Source organism: Colletotrichum paranaense, assembly GCF_030867605.1.
Source record: "Colletotrichum paranaense strain IMI 384185 chromosome Unknown Scaffold_10.1, whole genome shotgun sequence".
Classification (NCBI taxonomy): domain Eukaryota; kingdom Fungi; phylum Ascomycota; class Sordariomycetes; order Glomerellales; family Glomerellaceae; genus Colletotrichum; species Colletotrichum paranaense.
This window is the reverse complement of record NW_026848968.1, coordinates 1366488-1388783: the sequence shown is the minus strand read 5'-3', so window position 1 is coordinate 1388783 and position 22296 is coordinate 1366488. Positions and strand designations below refer to the sequence as shown.

Sequence of the window (22296 nt, the reverse complement as noted above, 5' to 3'; positions counted from 1 at the left end):
CGTGGTAAAAAATAACGGGCAGATGTTTTAGATTTAGTCGGAAACCTTAATAAAGTGTGTAGTCCACTACATATTTGCACAAAACCCATCCAGCTTATTGTACCAGAGACTGCACAGACTCATCATACTGAGTCAAGAAGCTTTCACGGGGAATTGTATATTTAAAGAGTAGAAAAGGGGGAAATTGGAGCTTGATAAAAAGCCAGTGACGCGCCGGAATTTCGACCTGTTTTGCGTGTTCCCAACTTTAGCAACGACTTCGCGAACACCCGAGTGCTCCTGAGATATCTGCAACACGCAACGGAATCGTAATTAGGTACATCAAATCTCTCAATCGAGCATCAGCGTTTGGCCTCTGTCGCAACCATGAAGTTCATTACGGCAATTTCCTTCTTCTTTGCTGCGGTTGCATCCGCCCAGTCCTGCGTCGGTACCGAGCTCCAAGTTTGTGACGGCAACAGAATCAAATTCTGTAACCTTGCAAGAAACAACGTCTTCGATGTGAGCAATCTTATCCAAAGTCGTCAGTACCAGATGCTTACCCTTTCTCTAGTACATGGACTGCGGCAGTCAGAAATGTCATAACGTCGTTGGAGGAGCAAACTGTCAATAGTCTGGGCGTGGCACTGAGCTTGGAGAGGGATATGTTGAATGAAATGACGTCGTCAGACATAGAGATACTGGAATATGAGTCATTGGTCTGGGCTAAGGCCCGTTTTGCGTACGTCACGAAGCACGGAATTTTGATTGTGAGCTTTCCCGGCGTAGTGTGAATGCCAAATCATCATTAGTGATTTCGTCGGGGCTTCCTTGTAACTGCCCGCTCATTGCACACTCTTTATCACTTTGCGAATGGAACACGCTTTCAAGTCATGGGCTAATTCAATACCGTTCAAAAGTCGTGCCGGCCATGTCAAGTGTACATATGACAGCGACGGATTGGTCGGAGTTGCTACAAACTGGGAATGGTGCTTGGCCCCGAGAACCAACACGAACATCCCGCTCAACTTAGAAGTCCTGGGTCACGGAGGGACCTGTAGAACTCAGTTCAACGATTGTCAAAGTGTACCATGTTCTCGCTTGGCCACGACACATTGCCTCAACTAGGTTGAATTTTGATGCATGCCCGGGACCAAGCTCGATATACTAACACTGGATTCTTCGCCCCTACTCACATTTTCCATAACTAGTTCATCTTCATCTACATCTTAGACCCAACCTTGGTGCCATTGTTCGGAAGTTTAGCCCTCAGCAACCCAAAAGGACGCTGTCTTGTGTCTGTCCCGGGATAGACCGCCGGGCCGAATGCCAGCTGATTGTTTGTGAAGTAGATATAGCCATCTGTGGCAACAGAGAACTTGAATTCCGCCTCAGTCAACCAAATATGTCCATGATGGAATTTAGAAACAGCTGGAGCTTACCGTGTCGGCCCAGTTGATTCTCGGATCTCGCAAAAATACCTGATCAGTCCCATTCTCGGGGTTGAAGAAGTTGATTGCGTTTTGCTCGAAATTCCCGTGGTAAATGAATCCATTCGTGTCCGTCTCAAAGCCGTCAGAAAGACCCCTCTGACTCTCCGTCACAACTGCTGCTTGAGCTCGTATCTCTGATGTTGGACCATTGTCTCGTAGACGTTCCGTGGGGATACTGTACAGGTATCGGTTGCCAACGCCACCAAAGTACAACGTCTTGCCATCTTTGCCGAGAGCGATTCCATCAGCACCAAAGGTCAAATGACCGGCTCGATTGCCTGCCTGGTTCGCGTAGAGCTCACGGCCCCAGACAAATGCGAGAAACTGTCGGTCGCCTTGCACGTAAGGACTTCCGTCAAGGTGCCTCCAGGATGCACCAGATCCGAGATCGACAACGATCAAGCCTGTCCGGCCCTCGCTCGAAGAGTCCGTGATGTAAGCAACACCTTCCCCGCTGCTGGTTAGACTAGGATCCAGGTCAAATCGCACGTCGTTCAGGTATGTATCCGGGTAGGCGACAGTATTGGGAAAGACGATAGTTTTGATGACCGAATTTGTGGTCAGATTGACACCGACTAGCTTTGCGCCACCGACGCTGGCAGGGACGAGAACGCCCTGAGGTGTCAAGACCCTGCCAGTATCTAGAATCCAAAGACGATCCGCACTGTCAATGACCACGCTTTGAACACCAATCAGGTAGTTCTTGTAGTTCGCGCCCGTTGGAGGAGTAGTGGTGAAGTTGATTGCGCCGCCAGGTGGATTGTTGAACTCAGCACTTGGGTACGGCTTCTCGATATTGTTTTCAAAGAGCTCGGCAACCGTGTACTTGCCGTTGGTACCATCATTTGTGTTATTTGGGTCCAGACCACCGGGGTAATTTGAAAATCTCCGTCCAGTTGACGATACGGCAACGCCTATTCAAGTATATGAGCGTAACGCGCGAGTTTTCTTGACTTTGTGACATTACCCGTGGGCCACTGGTCGTTGTACAGATGAACGACTTCGAGGGACGGACCACTTCGTCCAGAATCAAAGATGAGGTTCTGTGCTCTCGCTGAAAAAAGACTAGCCAGAGTTGCGACCAATGTCAACTTGAGAGAAATCATGGCTGCTGAAAGCTTGAACTAGACCTGCTGCTGTTCTCAAGTGAGAGCTCACGGGGCGCAACGCGTTTTGGGGCAGTAAATCAAAATGACTATTGCTTATATGCACTCCCTCACCTCGGAGACTTCGTGACCCATTGGATCCATGACGCATGCATCCACGTCTGTTCACATCACCTTGAGGATTGCAAAGCGCCAAAATTCAGCGTGAGTGGTCAATTTTCTCATTCCTCGACTCGCAATTCTCCAGAGTTCGCATGCGGACACTCGCTTAATTGCCTGTATTTAGTCGCTAACCACCACTGCCGTGGCACTAATTGTTGGCGCTACCACTCCATGAGCTCATCCTGCGGGGAAGCTAGGATTTCAGTATCCCAAATCGGCGCGCGAAGAGCGTGTCCGTGGGATTGCAGGTAATGAGTGCCCGTTGGAAAACATGTTTGCTGCCTGGTTATTGTGCACTATGACGAGAAAGGGTCGTCCGCGAAGCTGATGGAAATAAGGTGGTTAGAGGAAAGTTCAAAGGCACTTCTCGTCTAGTGGGTCGATGTTCTTACAATGTGTTGCCGAAACCATCATCACACACTAAACGTCCCTGAACGGGACTGCACTGAGCACCATCAAGTACGACTCTGCCTCCGCTATTATCCTTGGCCGGAACGCTTTTGGCCGGTGCAGCAATGGCAGATGCCATGAAGCTGCTGAGAGCAACGATGATAAGGGAGAACTTCATCTTGGAGGTGGTGCTTTGAGAGCTGCAAGAATTACCAAGTTGAATGAGTGTGTTGTGATGTAAGGTACTGGTATGCTTAGATCTGGCCAGCCAGGAGCGATGAAATGTTTTTGTTTGTGAAATGAAAAGCCCGCTTGCAGGAAGTGACGAGACAATATTCCAAAGATGAAAGGCCCGTCGCGCTTTTAATGTGACTTTGGGCAATTCAAGCTTAAAAGGAGCGATCAATTCTTTTGGTCGAGATGAGACGATGTCAGGGTACAGTTGAGACGAACACCCCGGTCACATCCCACTCGGCTGTCAATACGAGCACATCGCGAGTATCAAACCTTCCCCCCTGTGTTCCACAGTCAACCGACAACATTGTCTCACGTTACCCCACACGCCTCAGGAGTAATGTTTCGGCCTTCAATTTTCCTACTTGAGAAAGTGAAGCACCAACTTTTTGTATCCCTCTATGCTTTCAATCAACTCCGGCACACGGATGAACTCGTCGGGCCCGTGAGCTACCAGGATAGTTCCTGGACCGTACAGCACCCTGTTGTCGCAGTACTCCGCCTTGAGTCGAGGTACGTCAGTCCCGAAAGCCACGGGAGCCGCATCAAAGCCGTCAATCTCCCACTGCAGTAGCGCTTCGGGGTACTCAAAAACAAACTTCAACTCCACGTCTGGGTGTCGTGAAACGATCTCGGCAACCTTGGCTTTGATGCCGGGCAGGTCGGAAACCATGCGAACCTCGCATAGTGCCTTGGCTGACGGGGCGACGATGTTATGTTTCTCGCCTCCCTCGATAGTTCCGATGTTGAAGGTGGAAGGGCCGAGGAGGTCGGATTCGGGCCAAGTTGCTGCGGAGAGGTCATTCAACACCGCCAGCAATGCAGAAGTTGCGCTTTTGCCGAGATGGGGGTATCCAGAGTGACTACATCTTGGCTTTAGTAGTGCTTTTGGACGAATACGATCTCTTCGCGGTTGAGAAGGGTTGACTTACCAAGCGACGCCGTTGGCGATCACTTCAAATGCCACCTGCCCCTTGTGACCTTTTGCAAGTTTGCTCTCAGTCGGTTCAGCAAAGATGCCAGATTCCCACTTTAAGCCCATGTCATTCGCAGCGATCATTCCGTGACCGCCGTTTTCTTCACCGACAACAAACAACAAGGCAATATCTCCTTCCTCCTGTATCTTGGCTTCCTTTCTCAGTTCTTCTGCAGCTAAGATCTCGGCTGCCAACGGGCCAAGGTCGTCGGACGAGCCTCTTCCCCGGATGATATCCCCGTCGATCGTTAGCGGAATATGCGGTGGTACAGTGTCCATATGGGCTGTGAGAAGTACCCGTGTCTTGCGCGAAGAGCCAAGGTATGCGTAGACATTATGGCGAGACGATTCTGGTGAAATGGGTATTCGCTCGACAGTGTATCCTAGCGAATGAAGATGATGTTCTAGGAAGACACCAATGCTTTCCTCAAGTTCGCTGGTGCTCACGATTGACATGAGCGACTTCAACAAGCCCACCACGGGGTGATCCATGATAGCAGATGCCATAGCTTTCAATTGGCTTGGAGCCTGCGTTTTAGAACTACTTCTGACATGTAAATGAGAGGAGCAAAATGCTGCGATGAATGTGGTTGGGGCGGACCCCTCTCCGTCAACACAGGTACGGAGTTCATGGTTAGTTAAGAGAGACTTCCCCAACCGTGCATTAACACCCCAAATTGTGAGTCACAACCAACCAACAGTCGAATGTGGATCTATCGGCGGGAACCACTTTGTCGGGCTTTGGTCAGTTCGGGCCAACATCCGCCTTGCTCGGGATAATTTCCGCGTTGGTTTCTTGGTGCCAGATATAGATGCTGTAGCCATTTCAGTCAACCGGACTTAGAAAACCAATGCCAATGACTGTTTCCAAATACTGGGTTCTACTTCGGTGGTGCAAAAGTAATTACGTGCAACTGACAAGAGTTTTACCACCTCAGCCAGCCCAAGCTGCAACCGGCTGACTGCAAGCCTCCCTAAAGAGTTCTCGTCATGACGTCGATAGAGGAAAGCATTCCCCAAATGCTTCTGATTTTGTCCACTGCCCGACCTGAAGTCGACAAGTGTTTTACCAATGTCGTGAAGGGCCTGGCTTCATCAGTCGTCTATGGAGTGTCTACACCGAGTTTGGCAGAATCTGCTCTCTCCAACTGTTGCAACATAGGTACTGAGAAACAGCAAGTATGCGGAACATGGCAAACGTCAAGCTAGCTTGGATCCACTTTGGGACTTGGTCATTTATTGGATGCCATTTGGACAAAGCTTTACCGATGCTCTAGGCATAACGCCAATGATCATGGCACACCCTACCTACACGATAATGGACGGAAATCCTACTTGCACTGCACTAAAACCCGTGGCGCACTGGTCTCCCATCACTTTCCTATACCTTGTAGCTCCAGCTGGGCAGCTCAGGCCAGGGAGTAGAGCTGATTTGCACGTTGGGATCTCCTGAGGTGGGTGGATTCCTTCTCAATCCTCCGCTTGGTGAAGATCCCCAATCAACGACGGGTAAATCTCACCGGGCTGTGCTGATGTCAGATTAAATGTCTCCGCCGGGTTAGCGTGGCATTAAGTATCTCTCATAGCTTGCAAAGGTAGGCGATATTTTAACCTAATAAGAGGATGTGCCCTTCCTACCTGCACTCTGTAAATTGGAAGCATTTGGGGAACACAATTGGAGACATTTCCGCTTTTCCTCCTCAGCATCACGAAAGACCTTTCTCTCCTCCACATGGCGAACGACGACTCGAAGCCCGTGGGTGGCCACGTCGGGGTTGTCGGCACCGGGGCATTGGGACTTCTCGCAATAAAGAACCTCAAGGAGCAAGACCTAGAAGTAACCGCGTTTGAGCAAAATGATCACCTCGGTGGGCTATGGCACTTCTCACCCAGACCAGATCAAGTCACCGCACTTCCAATGACATCTTTCAACACCTCAAAACAGATGGTGAGCAAGGCTTGACTTTTCTGCATTAGTGACGTCAGATACTCATGCAAATATTAGGCGCACATCACAGACTTCCCCTTCGCGGATGGTAAAATACTTCACCTACACCGCATGGGTATGATCGTTGCTAACGTTGCCATGTGGCTTTAGATGATGCAACACACCCCACAGCGAAAAGTATTGAACGATACCTCGAAGCTTACGCAAAGGAATTTGACCTTCTGCCTCATATCAAGTTCTCCACCAAAGTCAGCAAAGTAGAACGAGATGATGTCAACGGGAAATGGGTCATACATACGCATAACACACTCCCAGGCATGGAGACTGGCCTTCAGAAGCATGTGTTCGATCGAGTTGTGCTGGCCACTGGAATCGTCAACACTCCAATGATGCCAGATATCAAAGGCATTGAAAAGTTCGAGGGAGAGGCCAAGCACTCTATTGAATTCAAGGACCCATACAGATACTCGGGCAAAAATGTTTTGCTTATCGGGATTGGGGCTACAAGTGCTGACACGCAGTCGTTTCTCAAGAAGGCAAACGCTCGCTCAATCACAATCAGTCATCGTCAGCAGTTCTATCTGGTAAGTTGCCGGACTCTCGAATGTGATTCTAGCTTGTAAGGGTATGGTTCTGAATGCGATCACAGGTCCCAAAAATGGTCCGGGGTAACGCTTTTGACCACAGCATGACGCGCCGTGCCCTCACAATCTTCCGAAGTCTAGGTGATTGGTGGCCTAGGGCTTGCGCCATGTTCTTCACAAACGCTTTGGATAGCGCCCGAAGGAAAGCATATCCCTGGCTCAGCAAACATCCGTCGTTTGTGGCTCCCCGGGTTCTCGCAAGCGCAGAGCATCGGATTCCGGTTCTATCAAATGACCTCGCTGAGAACTTGAGGGACGGTATCACTCGTACTGTTCCTGGGGTGAAGGGAGTTACTGGGCCCAAGTCGGTCACTTTCACAGATGGTACAGTTCTAGACGATATTGATGCCATAATCATCTGCACGGGATATGAGTACGATTTCTCGGTCATCAAAGGCCCGGGTGACCCTACCGACCCTGCAAAAGCTCCCGATCATTTTGAGCGCATCAACGCAACTCGATTCAAGGACCCTCATGTCCAATTCGCTCGCTTGTATCGAGGGTTTCTGTCAGAGGAGTATCCTGAATCACTTGCGTTCATCGGCCACTTCTTCATCCTGAAGGCGCCATTTGTGTTCAATGACCTCGTCACGATGGCGCTCGCTAGCCTCTGGAGCGGAAAAGTCCCTCTTCCCTCCCCCGACTTGATGACAAAAGACATCAACAGACACTACGACACCGTTGTGGATACCCTTGGACGCGGGCCGCTACCCCACCTGGGGTTTAGGATGTTCGGCAGCGACACCTACACATGGTTGAACAAAGTTGCAGGAACCGGGGTAACGGAGAGGGTTGGCTGTTTCAGTATGGAGGCTTGGAAGCTTTGGTGGAGCGACCGAAAGTTCTACAACTTGCTCATGGACGGTGCCGATTCACCGGCGGTCTACCGGCTTTTCGAGACGGGGCGGGGCCGGAAGGCTTGGCTGGGGGCCCGCGATCAAATTCTGAAGGCGAACAGGGAGGTGAAGGAAATGGGCGAGGAGTGGAGGAGGAACAACAATGCAAAGTCAAAGTGAAATTGCGGCCCTTTGTGTACCAAGTATTTGACAGCGAATCCTCTTGTGTCATCGGAGTAGGTACTATCGTTTATAGGCAGCAGTAATCAATCTGAATTGAGGTATACTATTCTCTAGGCCCCAACGCCTGTACGCAACTGTATATGTCTTATTGTTAATGAAAAGTCATGCATGTCTACGGGAATAGGTAATAGGAATCCACTACTTCGAGTGTTCCTATACTTTCACGTGAGGGGCGATAGTGGTGGTCATCAGACGATCGGCTATTCGTGAGCCATTTCAACAAGCATTGATTACTCCACTTTCTCCGCGGCACGACATTGGGGAGAGCAATGTCGCCATCACCGCAGCGAAACCGGAACAGCCAGCGGTCTTGATATCTGCTGTCTAGGCATAAGGTAAGAGGCTCAATCTCACCAGAGCTAACGAACTAACTCAGCGTTGACCAGCCGATTGAGCAGCATCTTCAGATAGGGCAGAGTTTCTGTGCTTTCAGCCGTCGCAGAAGAAATCTGGCACACCTTGTATACCACTATGGCCACCGTCACTTTGACCCGTCCAGTGCAGCCGGACATCCAGTATGCCCCAGACTATCAGAAATTTCAGGCTCGGACTGCCCGCCGAGTTCAGGAGCCTGGTCTTCCCAAACACCTGCCTGAGGGTCTTCCGCAGAAGTTCACGAGCGATATTGTCTGGGAGGGAGCAACACTAGCCAACGAGTATGATTGGACATATGCCCTCACAACAGAACAGCTTGACGAACTTGACGCAGCGCTCTCTCACTTCAGAGGTATGATGGATTACCTCACATGCAACCCGCAAGATAGCAACCTAGAGCTGATCTATCCACGAAGCGCTGAATCTGCCGCTTGGCCACATCAATCAGGAAAACTTTCCCCTGCCCAAGCTTCATCCCGAGCTTCGAAAGCTCTCATACGAGTTGCACAATGGGCACGGATTCTTCGTCATCCGCGGCCTTCGTGTGGATGAGCACACAAGAGAAGATAACATCATCATTTACGCAGGCTTGTCTTCACATATCGCACCTCAACGAGGTCGCCAGGACAGGCAATACGACGGGAAGCCAGCCGATGTAGTTCTCACTCATATCAAAGACTTGACTTTGACGAAGGACAAGGGCCAGATTGGCAGTCCTGCCTACACTGCGGACAAGCAAGTATTTCATACGGATGCCGGAGACATTGTCTCTCTGTTTGCTCTCTCCACTGCTGCGGAGGGCGGCACGAGCAAATTGGCAAGCATTGCGAGGGTTTACAATGAGATCGCTAGTACGCGTCCTGATCTCATCCACACCCTCACGCAAGACTGGCAGTTTGAGGTGTAAGTAGCTGCATACTAACGAGAATGGATTGATGTAACGAGATGAGTATCGGCTAACGATGTGTATCATTGCTAGTTTCGGCAAGCCCGAGAAGTCTTTCACTTCCCGACCTCTGGTGCACTACCAACCTGCGACTTCAAAGACGCCTGAGCGCTTAGCTGTACAATACGCTCGTCGATACTTTGTCGGTTACGGTGCGCTTCCCCGAAGTGACGAGATCCCACCGATCTCCGAGGCACAAGCGGAAGCACTTGATACTCTTCATTATCTTGGTGAAAAGTTTGCCGTCAACCTGGATTTCCAAAAAGGCGACATTCAGTACGCCAATAACATGGGTATCTTCCATGCTCGTGATGGCTTCACCGATACTCAAGAGCAACAGTAAGTTCATGCCTCCACTATTTACTGGTGGATTCAAGAAGGGTATCGTGTTGACTGGTTGATTTTCAACTGCCATAGGCGTCATCTGCTACGACAGTGGTTGCGCGATCCAGAGTATGGCTGGGAGACGCCAGAGCCATTGAAAGAAAGATGGGCTCAATTGTACGATGGCATTACTCCAGAAGCTCAGATATTCCCTCTAGAGCCATTCATCCGTAGCGAAGGAAACAAGAGTAAGGGAAGGTCATAAATCAGTTATCCGTAGCTCAGTCTAGGCTGTCAAGAATGTATGCCGCTTTGGCTTCTGGAAGTCGCATCTGGGCAACGCGCCCATGAACTCAACGCTTCCAAATCGGCCCAACCAATGAATTGCTATTTCTCTAGAGGTGCATCCTAAATTTATGAAAATGGGATCCCGGAAAAATATGGTCGGCCCGGTGTTGGCTGGGGCTTGGGCAAAGGACGTGCCAGGATGGAGAGTAAGAATTGGTTCCCGGAACAGCGAGAGGCCTATTCACGAGCAAAAAAGCAGAGGTACATTTTCAATCATACCTAGTTGGCTATCTTCCTCATAGCTATACCCCCTGCAATCCATCCCAGATGTGATGAGGACTGCAGCATTGTTCGCGATAGCCAGTCAGCATTGTGTGCTGCTTGCTGACATAGGAGGGCTATCGTAACACTTTGTGAACAGCAATAAAGCACAAGCCATAAGAAAGGCAGGCCTGGGTCTCCGGGATATTTGATGCTATTCCTGAGAGCATCGCATACCTTTGAAACTAGTATTGCAACCGAAGGAGGAAGAATTCAAGTAATAAACCGCACAACAATAAACCAAGGATAACAGCCTGGAAGCCCCAAGTTTTGGTTGGATTTTCTTCTTCACCGCAAATGCTGCTACTATTATTTCTTTGATAGAGTTGACATAAAGCCTTGTGGGCGATTGACAGCCCGACTTAGAGGCTTGAGACTCGGGACACTCCATTGAACGGGATGGAGATCTTGCCCATACGCTTGCAAAGGGAGGCAACGGGTCGAAGGCCGCTTACCAGAAGGCAGTAGAAACACCAGTTTAGAAGCAGTCGCCATCAGGTTATCACATAGAGTGCACTTACGGTGATATTTCTTAAAGTCAACCAGATGATTGGCACCAGAATGTCTTCGACTCGTCCGCTTCACATGCTGCATCAGATTCAATGACTCACTGTAACATGAACTGACGACTTAGCATAGCTGCATCGATCCTGAACGGCACCGGTTATGTCAGCCTTGCCTTTATCTGCTGAACAATCGGAATATTGATGGCTCTGGCAGGGCTAAGCATGTACGTGGAGCTTGCAAGCTACGTCCCTAATCGCAGCGGCTTAGAGGTCTTGTTTTTCGAACAAGCTTATGCTCGACCGAAACATTTCTTCCCCATGTCATTTGCCGTACAATCAGTCTTGCTCTCCTTCAGCTATGTCAACGCTATCGGTGAGCTTGCCGGGTTGTTAGCCGCCCAACTTTCTAGAGTTAGGTTGGCAGGGAGAGCAAGGTAAACGGGATGGGATTGCCGTCGCTGATGAGGGCCAACATCGATACCAACATTAGAAGAGGTTCAATTTGCAGGGGCTTCAAGCGAGCCTCGGCTAAACAAAAGAGCCTTTTATGAGCAGCGTTGGCTATTTGATTTCAACAGTCATGTATGAGTCACCAACATGCCAAGAATTTCCAAACTTCCAACCTCAACGAAATCTGCCTGAACGAGGTGGAAATTATCACGCCACTTTTGTGGTCACAGCAACAACAACGACAACGACAACCATCTGGACGGTGGTGATAGCACCCAAAACACCGCTCCAGTATCAAGATTCATATCAAGAACAAGTCCTTTTTTTCAATCTGCTCAATTCCCAATTCACTTGTGGCGAAAATACAAACCATCTCAATGGCTTCCCTCACAGATCTACCAGTCGAGATTCTCGACCAGATTTGCACCTCACTCTGCTGTCATTGTCGACAGCACAAAATGCAGCTCGACGAGCCGAGCGCCGCCGTCAGCTTGACAGAAGACGACGGAGAACGGCTTGGACTACGCAATCTATGCCTCACATCACGGTCACTACGCCAAATTGCTCAGCCAATTCTTTTTCACGTTTTCTTACACCACTGCACCATGAGCACCATGAACTGGACAAGCGAAGAAACAAACTTGATACCTCGGTTGTTCCAGTTACTGAAAACGATCAACGAAGACGCCCATCTTTCTTCTTGCCTCAAGTCCATCGATATCAATGCATTTGAAGAGAAATGTATTATCTGTTCACCTTCGTTAGAATGTGCAACTCAGGAAGAGATCAGTCAAGTTACGCGATTATCGAAAAAAACAGGTCTAGATATCAATCCCACCGGCTTGGACCACGATCTTCTCCCTGAGATTCTAATCCAATTCTTATTGATTATGACGCCGAATCTCCAGAACGTCAGCTTGTGCGTACCACGTTGGTGGATCTTTTACCCGTTGAGAAAATGGATCAATAAATGGAGGCCCAAACTAAATGAGTCAAAAATACTGCTGGGCCAGGTACGACACATGGAGCTGGAGACTGAGAGACATAGCGACGACACGTGTCTTGAGGACAACCATAAAGATGAGAATCTTTGTCACCCGGTTCCTGATCCCATTGAACGACTACTCATAGACAGTGCACCGAATCTCGAGGTGTTGTCATGTTCTGCTGGAGGGCTGGAGGGTCTTCCGAAGTTGCCATTGCTCAGGTGGCTGCACCTCCGCATGGAAGGGTCTTGGAAGGAAATGTTGCCTAAATTAATGGATCGCCTACCGTCCCTGACACATTTCAGCTACTTGACCAGCAACTTGCACTCTCCCACGCCCAGAGAGATCCAAGACGCCCTCCATAATCACCAGGAGACTCTTCAACATCTCACTGTGATCAATCGGTTTGGGGAGAGCATTGCAAGTGATGATTTGCGAACGGATCCAAGCCGGCCATACTCAATGACCTCTCTGGCCGGTTTCAAGGCTCTCGAATCCATCAACCTTGATGGCTATATGATCTGGCCGCATCGGAGGGACGGAGGCACGATACAAGAAATGGAGGCGGACTTGCAGCTTCTACCGAACTTTTTGCCTCAATGCTTACGGCAGCTTCATATTGATGGCTGGGGTAACTATGGAGAGGAGAACCTAAGGTCTTTAGCTAAGGCTATGGCAAATGTGGAATTTCCCTACCTGGAAACGGTGATCTGGGGCATCGTTCATGATCGCCGGCTCCTTCGGCGTGGGTCTTGCAACAAAGCGTGGGAGACGGGCATGGATTGGAGGGAAATAATTACAGAGAAAGTTGAAGACCGCATACGCAATTGTCATCAGGAAGCGTTTCCAAACTGGGGAGACGATTTGTTGGGGTCTGCTGCAAAAGAGGCTGGCTGATGATCAATTGCTCGCTTCAACTACCTACTCATATAGCATCGAAGCTTTGCGTCGTAATATAGGGCTGTAAATGTCCGAACCGCTTTCGCCACCATGTACTTACTCAGTATCTTGACCGGCCGTGGGCCAGTTATCCTCCTGATGAGAATAATATGACAAGATGATGAAGCATAATTATCAAATTCAATTTAGTCTTGAACGGGCTTGAGGCATTTATGATGACATATTCTACACAAACGCTGTGGTCAAGTACGTGCAGTGAAGAGGGATAGGGGAGCTGCCACCTTTCTACCACGAATTTGCTAGAAGGGAAAATTAATTGTTCAACCACATTGGAACACATCTCGATATTGACAATGATCTTACTCTTCCCACACGCTTTAGGATGATTAGTGCAGTGAAATTGTCTACTGAAAGTCAAAAGCTGACGTTGCAATTGCACTAAAGTTCTGCTTGTGTGATATGATCAATACACTAGTACCTTATACTAAGGTACATGGTATTAACTCAAACATTGACATATCAGAGCACAAGCAGAGTCTTCCCACATTTCGTAATAATGATACTTCAGCTTTGAAGGTTACCATATGTCAGGAATGCCTGATCTATACATCCAGCTTTACCATGACGCCAATGCTCTTTCCAAAACTTTGGTACTTTTGCAGCGCCGCCTGTGCCTCCGGCTTGGTCCAAGCAGCCTTTGCTTCCTGGCGCAGGTGTTAGCAGTGAACACATGTAACCTAAGACCGTAGCAATCAGATGGAAGGCTTACCTCATCACTGTCCCATCCCAAGATACCCAAGCCAGTTGACTGACCTCCATCGACACTCTTTCCTCCAAAGTGGACGGTCTGGCCGAGGGAAGCAACTAGGTCCATCCAGGCCTGCTTCGCTTCCTCATGCTTACTCTCGTCGGCAACATCAATGAAGCAGAACTGAGTAAATGTCTTGGGCTTTTCACCGGGAAGCGGACCAGTCTCGAACTTTTTGACTCGAGGCTCGCCGCCGGGACTAGCCTTGAACTGCTCTTCACGCTCTTTGATCCACGCCGAATCGGCAAACGCCTTGTCATCTGCCGCGGACTCGAAAGCTACGAAGAGATTTAGGTACTGCCAAATAACTTGACTTCAGAGGAGGATCTCACTTATCGTTTGCAAAAATTTGAAGTCTGTCACAGGTGTTCCGTTTTCGTTGATGACATGTCCACCAGCTACTCCAATAACGCCTGACTGCTTCGCAATATCTTCCTTGACCTGCGGCCATGCTCCGAGGAACTCATCCTTCTTGTCGGCAGGAATGTTAGGGGTGACGACAACGAGGAAAGGCATTTTGGCTGTTTTTATGTTCGGGGCTAGTAGAGACGATGGAATTGATTTCGTGGTGTGTTTTGGCGCTAACCGGTCTACGGTGATATGGTTGTCTTTTGTTTCGATGAAATATTGATTCTGTGCTAGCTTGACGTCGGTTGATGGATGCGGTCAACACGAGGTTTTTATGACTTTCGAGAGGGGTTCATTCATGTATCAAAGACCTTGCTGAATCAAGACAGTAGTCAGTTAACCATCGACCCCGACACAGACCGCATCCTGCACCCGGAAATCCCGGCGGTGCGGCATGACAGCAGCCAGGCGCCGTCAGACGAGTTGCGTCTTAGAAGCCCCCCCCCTTGGCAAAAGCCGAGAGCCACCAGTACGTCGCCGACCGACCCCAGATCAGCTAACCTCGAACCCCCTCTCGTCGCGGATAATACCACCGGCAACTAGGGACGGCTCTCAGGGTCCAACAGCTGATTGGCGGTGCCCACTAGGTATGTTGCATGGTAAACCAACCGCGTGTATGCCGTATCGTGAATGCTTCAACCCAGGAAGTGAAACCAAGGCGGAGCCGGGAACCGGGGGTCAGGCCAGTGTGGGGTACAGTCGCTGCCACGGCGGCGGAGGACGGGCCGGCGGGTTTTGACGAGACGGTCTCGGTTTTTCGTCTGATCCGTGATTTATGCCCCCTCCACCAAGCCGAAAGTCTAATTCACTCGGCAACGTGCTTGGAGGCCTGCATGAATCCAAGCCGTCAGCCCAGCGAACAAAAGGTTGACTAGGCCAGGTCTAAGAAAAAGGGGTCCTTATGCAAGTAACAGCTGTCGAACCACCGCATGCGAAGTGTGTTTGCTGCGTGAGGCAGTGCCAGAACCCGAAGGTCTTTCGAGGAGCGAGAATCCCTAGTCGAGTGCTTGACTGTACTAATTCAAGCTGAGTGTTCATCTCGTATTGCTATGTATTACGAAGCTGGAAACACTTTGGCAGAATGCGGGGACAAGCACATTGAGGCATGGAGATGCGACTGAGTCTGATACATGAGGAAACGTTCCAGAACAAGCACAAACCTTCGGGGATATATCAATATTCCGGGGAATTAGCAAAGCAACCCGTGCTCATATCCAGTCTCTCCAATACTTGCAATGTTGCTGAGGAAGGTTGAACCTCTCAGGCTGGCCTGAAATAAGTAGATGCGAGTACAATTGAATGGGTGAAGTCATGGCTTCGAGCTTTTGCATCAAAGATCAGCAAGGACTTGGACATGGTCCACGAGCTGAATACAAGTACTAATCGCATGACTGTGGTAAAGAGTTTGTACTATTTTCGTCCCTCCAACGCATGTACTTTCTCCTTCGGCATTAAATCTACGTGATGGGCAATGACCGAGGCCTGGTTTACAATATGGACTTGGTTGTTCGGAGTTTCGGGCAAAATGAGGTTACCGAATCAACAAGTGAACGTGTGAAGCAGCCTTGCTCCCCTTTGATATTGAGAATACCTGCAAACAACATTGAATAATGCATATGCACTGCTTCGAATACATGGCTCGATCGGTTGAGTTCAAGTGGCGGTGTGAGATCGTTCAATGACTCGCTCCTGGCCACCACAAAGACAGGCCGATGCGCTACACAGTTCTGCCATAAGTCTTCTACTTAGAGAAGCCGTGCCCGAAGATAGGATTTTTGATTATTATCGGCTGCAGGGGCGAGCTCTAGCCAAGGGCTCTGGTACTGTCACATATCAGCAGAGGAGTAAGTGCCTCTTTCGTTCATCCCAAAATTCGGTCGAGATCGTCTATTTGTGTGTGTGTAAGTGAGAGGAAGAGAGAGAGAGAAGAAGAGAGAGAGAGAGGAAGAGAGAGAGAGAGGAAGAGAGAGAGAGAGAGAGAGAGAGAGAGAGAGAGAGAGAGAGAGAGAGAGAGAGAGAGAGAGAGAGAGAGAGAGAGAGAGAGATAGAGAGAAATGTTGTTGAAGACATACGACTCTTTGATCTTTGGATGAGAAACTACATATGACGTATTGAACTAATCTCTTCCTTAATTCCCATCTTCATAAAACGTCGAAAGCCATGCACATTACTACGTACAGGATATCCATGCCTGACCTTATACAGATCGCACAAACTTTGCCGACAGTCAAAACGAGGACATTTCACACTGAAGTTGGAAGCTTGGCATTTGAGAGCAGCCAAATGTTCAATCTGTTTCTTCTCTGTGGCCAGACTGACCAAGGGTAGCTTGCAAAAATGCGTCTTGACACTTGATGGTTCAAACGTATATGTCATGACGGTTGAGAAAACGTTTTCCCAACTGTTTGCGTTGAGCATAGAACAATTGCACTTCCAACCCATCATTGTCGAAATCCTCAGGACCACCAACACAATATTCCTGACAACGATTTCCCCCCTTCTAAATGAAAGTATGCGAGGCGATTGGTATCTCTCTCAAGCGAACACGACAACAGCCACAGCGACACCGAGAACTGCCGCCATCCCCGCCCGAACGGTCGACCCCGCCCCCGCCGGAACCGTACTCGACGAAGGCTCCGCTCCGCTTCCCGTCCCAGTCGGCACAGCCTCACCCTCCGTCGACGTAATCAAGGTGCTACCGGCGACGCCCGTCCTAGTCGTGACCACCGACGGCGTCAGCGACGACAATGGCGACGTCACCGACGTAGTAACGGTTTTGATAATGGTGCTCGTCGTGGTAGGGGGCGTGACCGTCACCGTCGTGCTGCCTACTCCGCTATTCGATCCGGGGGTCGCAAGGGTCTGGGTGACCGTGATTGTGGGCGGTTCGACGGTTGCGCAGCTGGAGAAGAAGCTCTTGTTGATGGTCTCGGTACCGGAGTAGCCAGGGCAGCCCGGGATTTTCTTGCCGGACGCCGGGTCCGTACCTCCGCAGTCGAGCGGGGTGCAGATTTCGTGGGTTTCGGGGACGTAGTGGACGACTGTCTTGATGGAGTCGCCAGAGGGTCCTGGGTAGGTGTATGTGAGAGAGGTGCAGCCCGTGAGGTCCGTCTTGGCTAGGACCGCTGTAGCTGCCAGAACTGGGAGGAGGTAGCGAGACATCCTTTTTGGAGTTGAATGACGATTTGCGAGTGAACGTTGGTGAACGAGTGTGATGGTCAATAACTGCTGATAGACACCTAAGATCTCGAGGATGAGAGAGGCATGGATCGCCAAGTCATATCTGGGTGGCATAACGGGTCTTTTTGAATACATGATGGTGTTGTAGGATCGGGAAGTCGCATTGTTCCCATGCGTCTTGGATGTTTGGCGAGCAGGCAAGCTTTCTGGAACCTCGTCACCTCGAACTCGTCTAGCCCCTGGGTACGACCTCAAGAGGCTGCGTCGTGCCGCATAGGCGCGTCGACTCCTTGCATTACCGGCGTTCTTTTGTCATCTGACACGAGGAAGGACAGGGACAGGAGAGGACACAGCGGTTCTGAACAATACCGTGGTTCATGTCAGGCATACTACGAGAACAAAGAAGGTTTATTTTCGGGAACATGCACTCGAAAACAAGCGACTGACGAATCCCTTGCCGCGCTCACATGCTTGGTAATCAACAACTGAGATGCAAGGAGCAGGAATTCAATTTGTGTGTCAGGCACCGGAAGATCAAGGAAGACTGTCTTGCTAATGCCCTAGTATCGACCTGAGAATCCAACGGCGCCATATTATCGCCGAGAGAATTGGAGCCAAAGCTCACAGCCAGTCGGGCCATTTCATTAAACCACGGAAAGTGGTGGAGGAGAAAATATTAGTTTTGCTATCTATCTTCGAGTTCACTGTCATAGAATTGGTCAAGCTTGTCCAGAAGATCGAACAAAGGAAATTTGAATAAGTTTGTGCACAGGTCAAAGTCTTTAAGACGATTGCTCAGGGACGGCCATGCCACCATCCTCGTATGCGGGCCCCTGCTTGCAATACCAAAAGCACTGCAGTTTGCCGTTGTTTCCATCAAACACTGCTGCATTGTTCTCCCTCCTGTACGACACGACCTCGACCTAGCAGTCGAGTCACACGAAATAGCTCTGTTTTTGCCGTTGGGAGAGGGGCTGTTGCCGGTGCGTACTCTTCTGAGTCATCTCTCCATCCAACGGCCCACGTGCTTGTCTGGCGACAGCTTCAAGTTAATATGACATCGAAACTCAAAGAAACCAAGAGCACAGTGTTCTGTATGTACAGCAATGGTGTATTGACAGGTAGCGATTGGCGCATTAGTTGGTAAGTCTAGGTTATTACAATTTATCATACAGAAGTCGTCGTGTCGGCCGTTAAAAGAAAAGGAATGCATAGCCGGAAAGTCTTTCGCGACGACTTTGTCACTTCAAGATTCCAGCGAATGTTGATCCCCTCCAGCGGAGAGACAGAAGTCGGAAACAACACTCTTGCGAGAGGATCGAACTCAATCTCTTTACTGCGCCTTCTTGGCCTTGTCCAACTTTTTTTCCCGTCTACGCTGGTGGGCTTCTGCGCCGGCTTCGGTATCCATGAGGTAGTCCCACCACCGGAAGCTAGACGCGTAGTTGCCAATGAATTTCTCATGGTGCACGTCGTGGTGCTCGGCGCCGGCCCAGAAGGGGAGGAAGTGCCTCAGAGACCAGGGGAAATCGTAACCGGAATGCGAGTCGATGGCTTGGAACAGGCGGAGGACAATCCACATGTACATGGTAAAGAGGTGCAGGTCCTTTGTGATGAGGACCCATAGAACGGGGGACCCAACGGTGCCGAGACCAAGGAACATGACCTCAATCGGGGAGGCGTACTCGGCCGTCATGCCAAAGGGGGCCGAGTAGTAGTGGTGCATCTTGTGGACGGCCTTATACAGGGGAGGCCAGTGGGCACCGCGGTGCATCCAGTAGTGCCAAGTGTCCTCGAGGACGAAGAAGATTGCGATCTGGTAGGCCATCTTCCACCAGGTGGGAAAGGGCACGCCGTAGTCGAGACCGCACCAGGTGGCGATGGGGTGGAAGAGCCAAATTTGCGGAAGCTCGACGGTGAAGTGACTGAAGAGAACTAGGGCGCCGCATTCAAATTGCTCTCTCCAAGTTGGGATTTTTTGCTGCTCAAGGTTAGTGGCTGGTACGGGTGGTAGTCGTTCATGTCTGGGATCCTGCCGAATGCATTAGACATGGCGGATGTGGAGTGACGTGCCTGTTGAATCTTCCACCTGCGGAAGTAGGGAATGGCGTCGATAATGATCCATGGCAGACTGCGACCAAAGTAGACGACCTCGTGCATGACAAAGGTCATGATGCCAGTGGCGAGGATGTCGTTCTGCATCCACAGGTACCACGCCGCCCATAGGCGCTCAATGGCGTTGAGCTGGACGTTGTACTTGTTCACATCGTCGAGTACGCCGAGGTAGGTTGTGGTAGATGTCTGGTTGGGAAACACGACGGTAGAATGCCTATGAGAGCGTTGTGTGTAAGCGAATGGTCTACTTGTGAGGTAGGTGAGAAGTTGCGGTTGGCTTACCAGGACGCCATGGTATCAAACACACCCCAATGCAGGAGAGACGAACTAGAGCAAGGTGATGTGCAACTCTCCAGATACAACGGCAGCAACCAGACCAAATATGGGAATTTGGCAGAATTGCGAAAGGGGCCAAGTCGAATTAATAAACATCCGCGTTTGGTGGAGACTGCGCTTGTTGGCGTTGAACGGGCTTTGGAAATGGATGGTTCTTCTCGAAGGGCGGCGCAGGGGTCCAGACGCCGATGGGACGATAAAAATTCACCGGCATCCGCTCAGGTGTGGTACGATAACTTGCATGTTTTGCTGTGCCCGTTCCTCTTAGAGACACTGGAGAATTTTAACATGAATCCACAGATCCGAATACGAAATGGATGAGTTGCGCCTCGACGACCGTTGCCATTGGCTCATTGTGAAGCTGATGAGATTGGCGAATCTGGTGACAGCTTCTCATCGCCTGCTCTTGGTGAATGGCCCGGAGCCGTGTGTTTCCAGCTGCAGAGAGGCACAGAAGATCCATTCTCCATCCCCGGGCGACCCACTTCCCGGTGGTCTGTTTGTGGTGTGATTTTGTCCACCGCGCTTGAGTCCCCGAGATTGCCGGCCTCAGGGGCAGCGTCTGGCGCCCACAGCCTGGTTCTGGTCCGTCCTGAGCTTACAGATGGGCTTCTGAAGCACTGAGACAAGGCGATGAGAACATTTGACGTTGCGATGGACATTGGATGATCTCTCGTTAATGGCCGTTTCTGTAGTGGTTGGGGCCGAGCAACATGGCAGATGTGTAATCTGCGTGATGATCTGCCACTACGGAGTGGATGGGCAAGGTAAATATTGCAGCTCTGTCCATCGGGTTGATGAACTTCAAGGCGTCTTCTGAGTGCGGACAAGTTAGGCCTGGCAAGGAAGTTTACCGCCGTCCGTGTGGTATGATTGTGCATCCGGGTCGGACGCAAGATGCCCGGCATACTATGCACGTCTTCGGCGCGCTGATGGGTCCGCCCGCCGTCGATTGTTCGGTTTTCAGCTCGCCGTTCTGCCCCATGTGACCACAGCCACGCGGTAGTCAATCGATTCGCGTTGGACCAGCGCCGAATTTGTTTGCAACGGCCAAAGGTGGGCACTCGCCGGATCTGTTGGTGTCTTGATCGGAGCAGCTCGACAGGTGAGGGACGCAACATGCGGTGTGGAGATGATGGCCCATCCCGGCCTTGGAGGTGTCCGGATACGGATGCCAATGTTGACCCCGGCTAGCGATAATGGTGCATGTTGGAACTTGGATAAACATGGGTGCGTAAATTGGTTTCCATGTTCAAGTCTCGCTGTCGCTGGTTCTTCATCAACTTCATCGAAGACTCCAGGTTGGCCATGGCCATTTTCCCTGTTAGTGACGCCAGCGGGTCTGGGTTTGTCACGTCACCGGACCTAGGGGTTCTGATCAAATGAGAAAAAGGCTTGAATTGTTGTTATCGATCGCTGTTGGAAGAAAGATTGGCTGGTAGCTGTACCGACTGATGTGTCGGGCTACCTTACCCTGCTGTGGAGGCGTTGTTGAGATCTCGCAGAGCAGAGGGAGAGGGCTGAATGTGGGCCACAAAGAGGTTTGAAGGACTCATAGAATCGAAGATCCTCGTCAAGTCTTTTTTCGAGCCGTATCGAGGTTCCCAAATTCGTGGAGAAGGTGAGGCAGAAGAAGTGGTGTGGTGATGCATTTTTTGGTGTTGAGTGGAAATTCAGAGGTTCAAGTGGCTGAGGATGTCGGCAATTCCGATGCTCCGACTGTGGCTCAACTGAGGCGGTGCACATCAGCCACTCACCGCCAGCCACGCGACGGCATTCGCGCCCAAAGCTCCTGCAGCTCTCCACCACACGCACCAACACGAAGCGCGCCCGCACACCGCACACCGCATCGCAAGGCAACGAGCTCTCAGTCCGTCTCGGCAGCAAGGGGAAAAAAGAGGCTCAGCAGGTTCTTTGCCCTGGTCTCTGACCCCGTACAGACCCCGTCGAGACCCAACCTCCTCCAGTCATCTCCCCAGTCACGTCGAGTCCGCGCCCACCTCGTGACCTCAGAGGCTCTCAGTCAAGATGACCCATCGTCGGCCAGACCAGGGTGTCTTCGTTGTTTATCCAAGTTCTTGTTCTCGTTCTTGATGCTGGTTTGGGCTGCAGGTCGTCACTTGCGAGGCCATCTTGGACGTGGCCCTGATTCACGCACACGCATAACAGCAAATGTCGTGAATCCCCTTCAAAGTGTCGTCACACTGTTCTTTTTCTTGCCTTTCTCCTGGCCGACTCTTGGCAAGTCTTTACCTTCTTTTTGTCGCGACCTTTACCCGCTGCCGCTATCGCATTTGAGCTTTCCATCCTTCGCATCTTCCTTGGCGCTCCGGCTACTATAG

General features: G+C 50.5%; 11 protein-coding genes across 11 annotated transcripts; 5 read left to right on the top strand and 6 right to left on the bottom strand.

The window, feature by feature from the left end:
- Positions 1-366: 366 nt before the first annotated feature.
- CPAR01_12156 (protein kinase) lies at positions 367-613 on the top strand (the record flags this gene model as incomplete). Its single annotated transcript, XM_060496414.1, has 2 exons — positions 367-501; positions 554-613. 2 exons carry the CDS (start codon positions 367-369, stop codon positions 611-613), a joined length of 195 nt encoding a protein of 64 aa, XP_060345199.1.
- A 588-nt stretch (positions 614-1201) lies between these two features.
- CPAR01_12155 (major royal jelly protein) lies at positions 1202-2578 on the bottom strand (the record flags this gene model as incomplete). The annotated part of the gene is made up of 3 exons (XM_060496413.1): positions 1202-1357; positions 1422-2386; positions 2440-2578. 3 exons carry the CDS (start codon positions 2576-2578, stop codon positions 1202-1204), a joined length of 1260 nt encoding a protein of 419 aa, XP_060345198.1.
- Positions 2579-3036: 458 nt separating this feature from the next.
- CPAR01_12154 (uncharacterized protein) lies at positions 3037-3308 on the bottom strand (the record flags this gene model as incomplete). The annotated part of the gene is made up of 2 exons (XM_060496412.1): positions 3037-3064; positions 3133-3308. 2 exons carry the CDS (start codon positions 3306-3308, stop codon positions 3037-3039), a joined length of 204 nt encoding a protein of 67 aa, XP_060345197.1.
- A 417-nt stretch (positions 3309-3725) lies between these two features.
- Positions 3726-4847, bottom strand: CPAR01_12153 (uncharacterized protein; the record flags this gene model as incomplete). The annotated part of the gene is made up of 2 exons (XM_060496411.1): positions 3726-4227; positions 4297-4847. The coding sequence occupies 2 exons, from the start codon at positions 4845-4847 to the stop codon at positions 3726-3728; spliced, it is 1053 nt and encodes a 350-aa protein (XP_060345196.1).
- Positions 4848-6072: 1225 nt separating this feature from the next.
- CPAR01_12152 (uncharacterized protein) lies at positions 6073-7948 on the top strand (the record flags this gene model as incomplete). Its single annotated transcript, XM_060496410.1, has 4 exons — positions 6073-6288; positions 6346-6376; positions 6439-6872; positions 6938-7948. 4 exons carry the CDS (start codon positions 6073-6075, stop codon positions 7946-7948), a joined length of 1692 nt encoding a protein of 563 aa, XP_060345195.1.
- Positions 7949-8482: 534 nt separating this feature from the next.
- CPAR01_12151 (TfdA family Taurine catabolism dioxygenase TauD) lies at positions 8483-9921 on the top strand (the record flags this gene model as incomplete). Its single annotated transcript, XM_060496409.1, has 4 exons — positions 8483-8738; positions 8803-9289; positions 9366-9671; positions 9750-9921. The coding sequence occupies 4 exons, from the start codon at positions 8483-8485 to the stop codon at positions 9919-9921; spliced, it is 1221 nt and encodes a 406-aa protein (XP_060345194.1).
- A 1758-nt stretch (positions 9922-11679) lies between these two features.
- On the top strand, positions 11680-13104 carry CPAR01_12150 (uncharacterized protein; the record flags this gene model as incomplete). The annotated part of the gene is made up of 1 exon (XM_060496408.1): positions 11680-13104. The coding sequence occupies one exon, from the start codon at positions 11680-11682 to the stop codon at positions 13102-13104; it is 1425 nt and encodes a 474-aa protein (XP_060345193.1).
- Positions 13105-13709: 605 nt separating this feature from the next.
- CPAR01_12149 (uncharacterized protein) lies at positions 13710-14431 on the bottom strand (the record flags this gene model as incomplete). Its single annotated transcript, XM_060496407.1, has 3 exons — positions 13710-13811; positions 13877-14193; positions 14248-14431. 3 exons carry the CDS (start codon positions 14429-14431, stop codon positions 13710-13712), a joined length of 603 nt encoding a protein of 200 aa, XP_060345192.1.
- A 2427-nt stretch (positions 14432-16858) lies between these two features.
- Positions 16859-17485, bottom strand: CPAR01_12148 (uncharacterized protein; the record flags this gene model as incomplete). The annotated part of the gene is made up of 1 exon (XM_060496406.1): positions 16859-17485. The coding sequence occupies one exon, from the start codon at positions 17483-17485 to the stop codon at positions 16859-16861; it is 627 nt and encodes a 208-aa protein (XP_060345191.1).
- A 1351-nt stretch (positions 17486-18836) lies between these two features.
- On the bottom strand, positions 18837-19911 carry CPAR01_12147 (fatty acid hydroxylase; the record flags this gene model as incomplete). Its single annotated transcript, XM_060496405.1, has 3 exons — positions 18837-19501; positions 19573-19832; positions 19901-19911. 3 exons carry the CDS (start codon positions 19909-19911, stop codon positions 18837-18839), a joined length of 936 nt encoding a protein of 311 aa, XP_060345190.1.
- Positions 19912-21600: 1689 nt separating this feature from the next.
- On the top strand, positions 21601-22296 carry CPAR01_12146 (uncharacterized protein; the record flags this gene model as incomplete). Its single annotated transcript, XM_060496404.1, has 1 exon — positions 21601-22296. One exon carries the CDS (start codon positions 21601-21603, stop codon positions 22294-22296), a length of 696 nt encoding a protein of 231 aa, XP_060345189.1.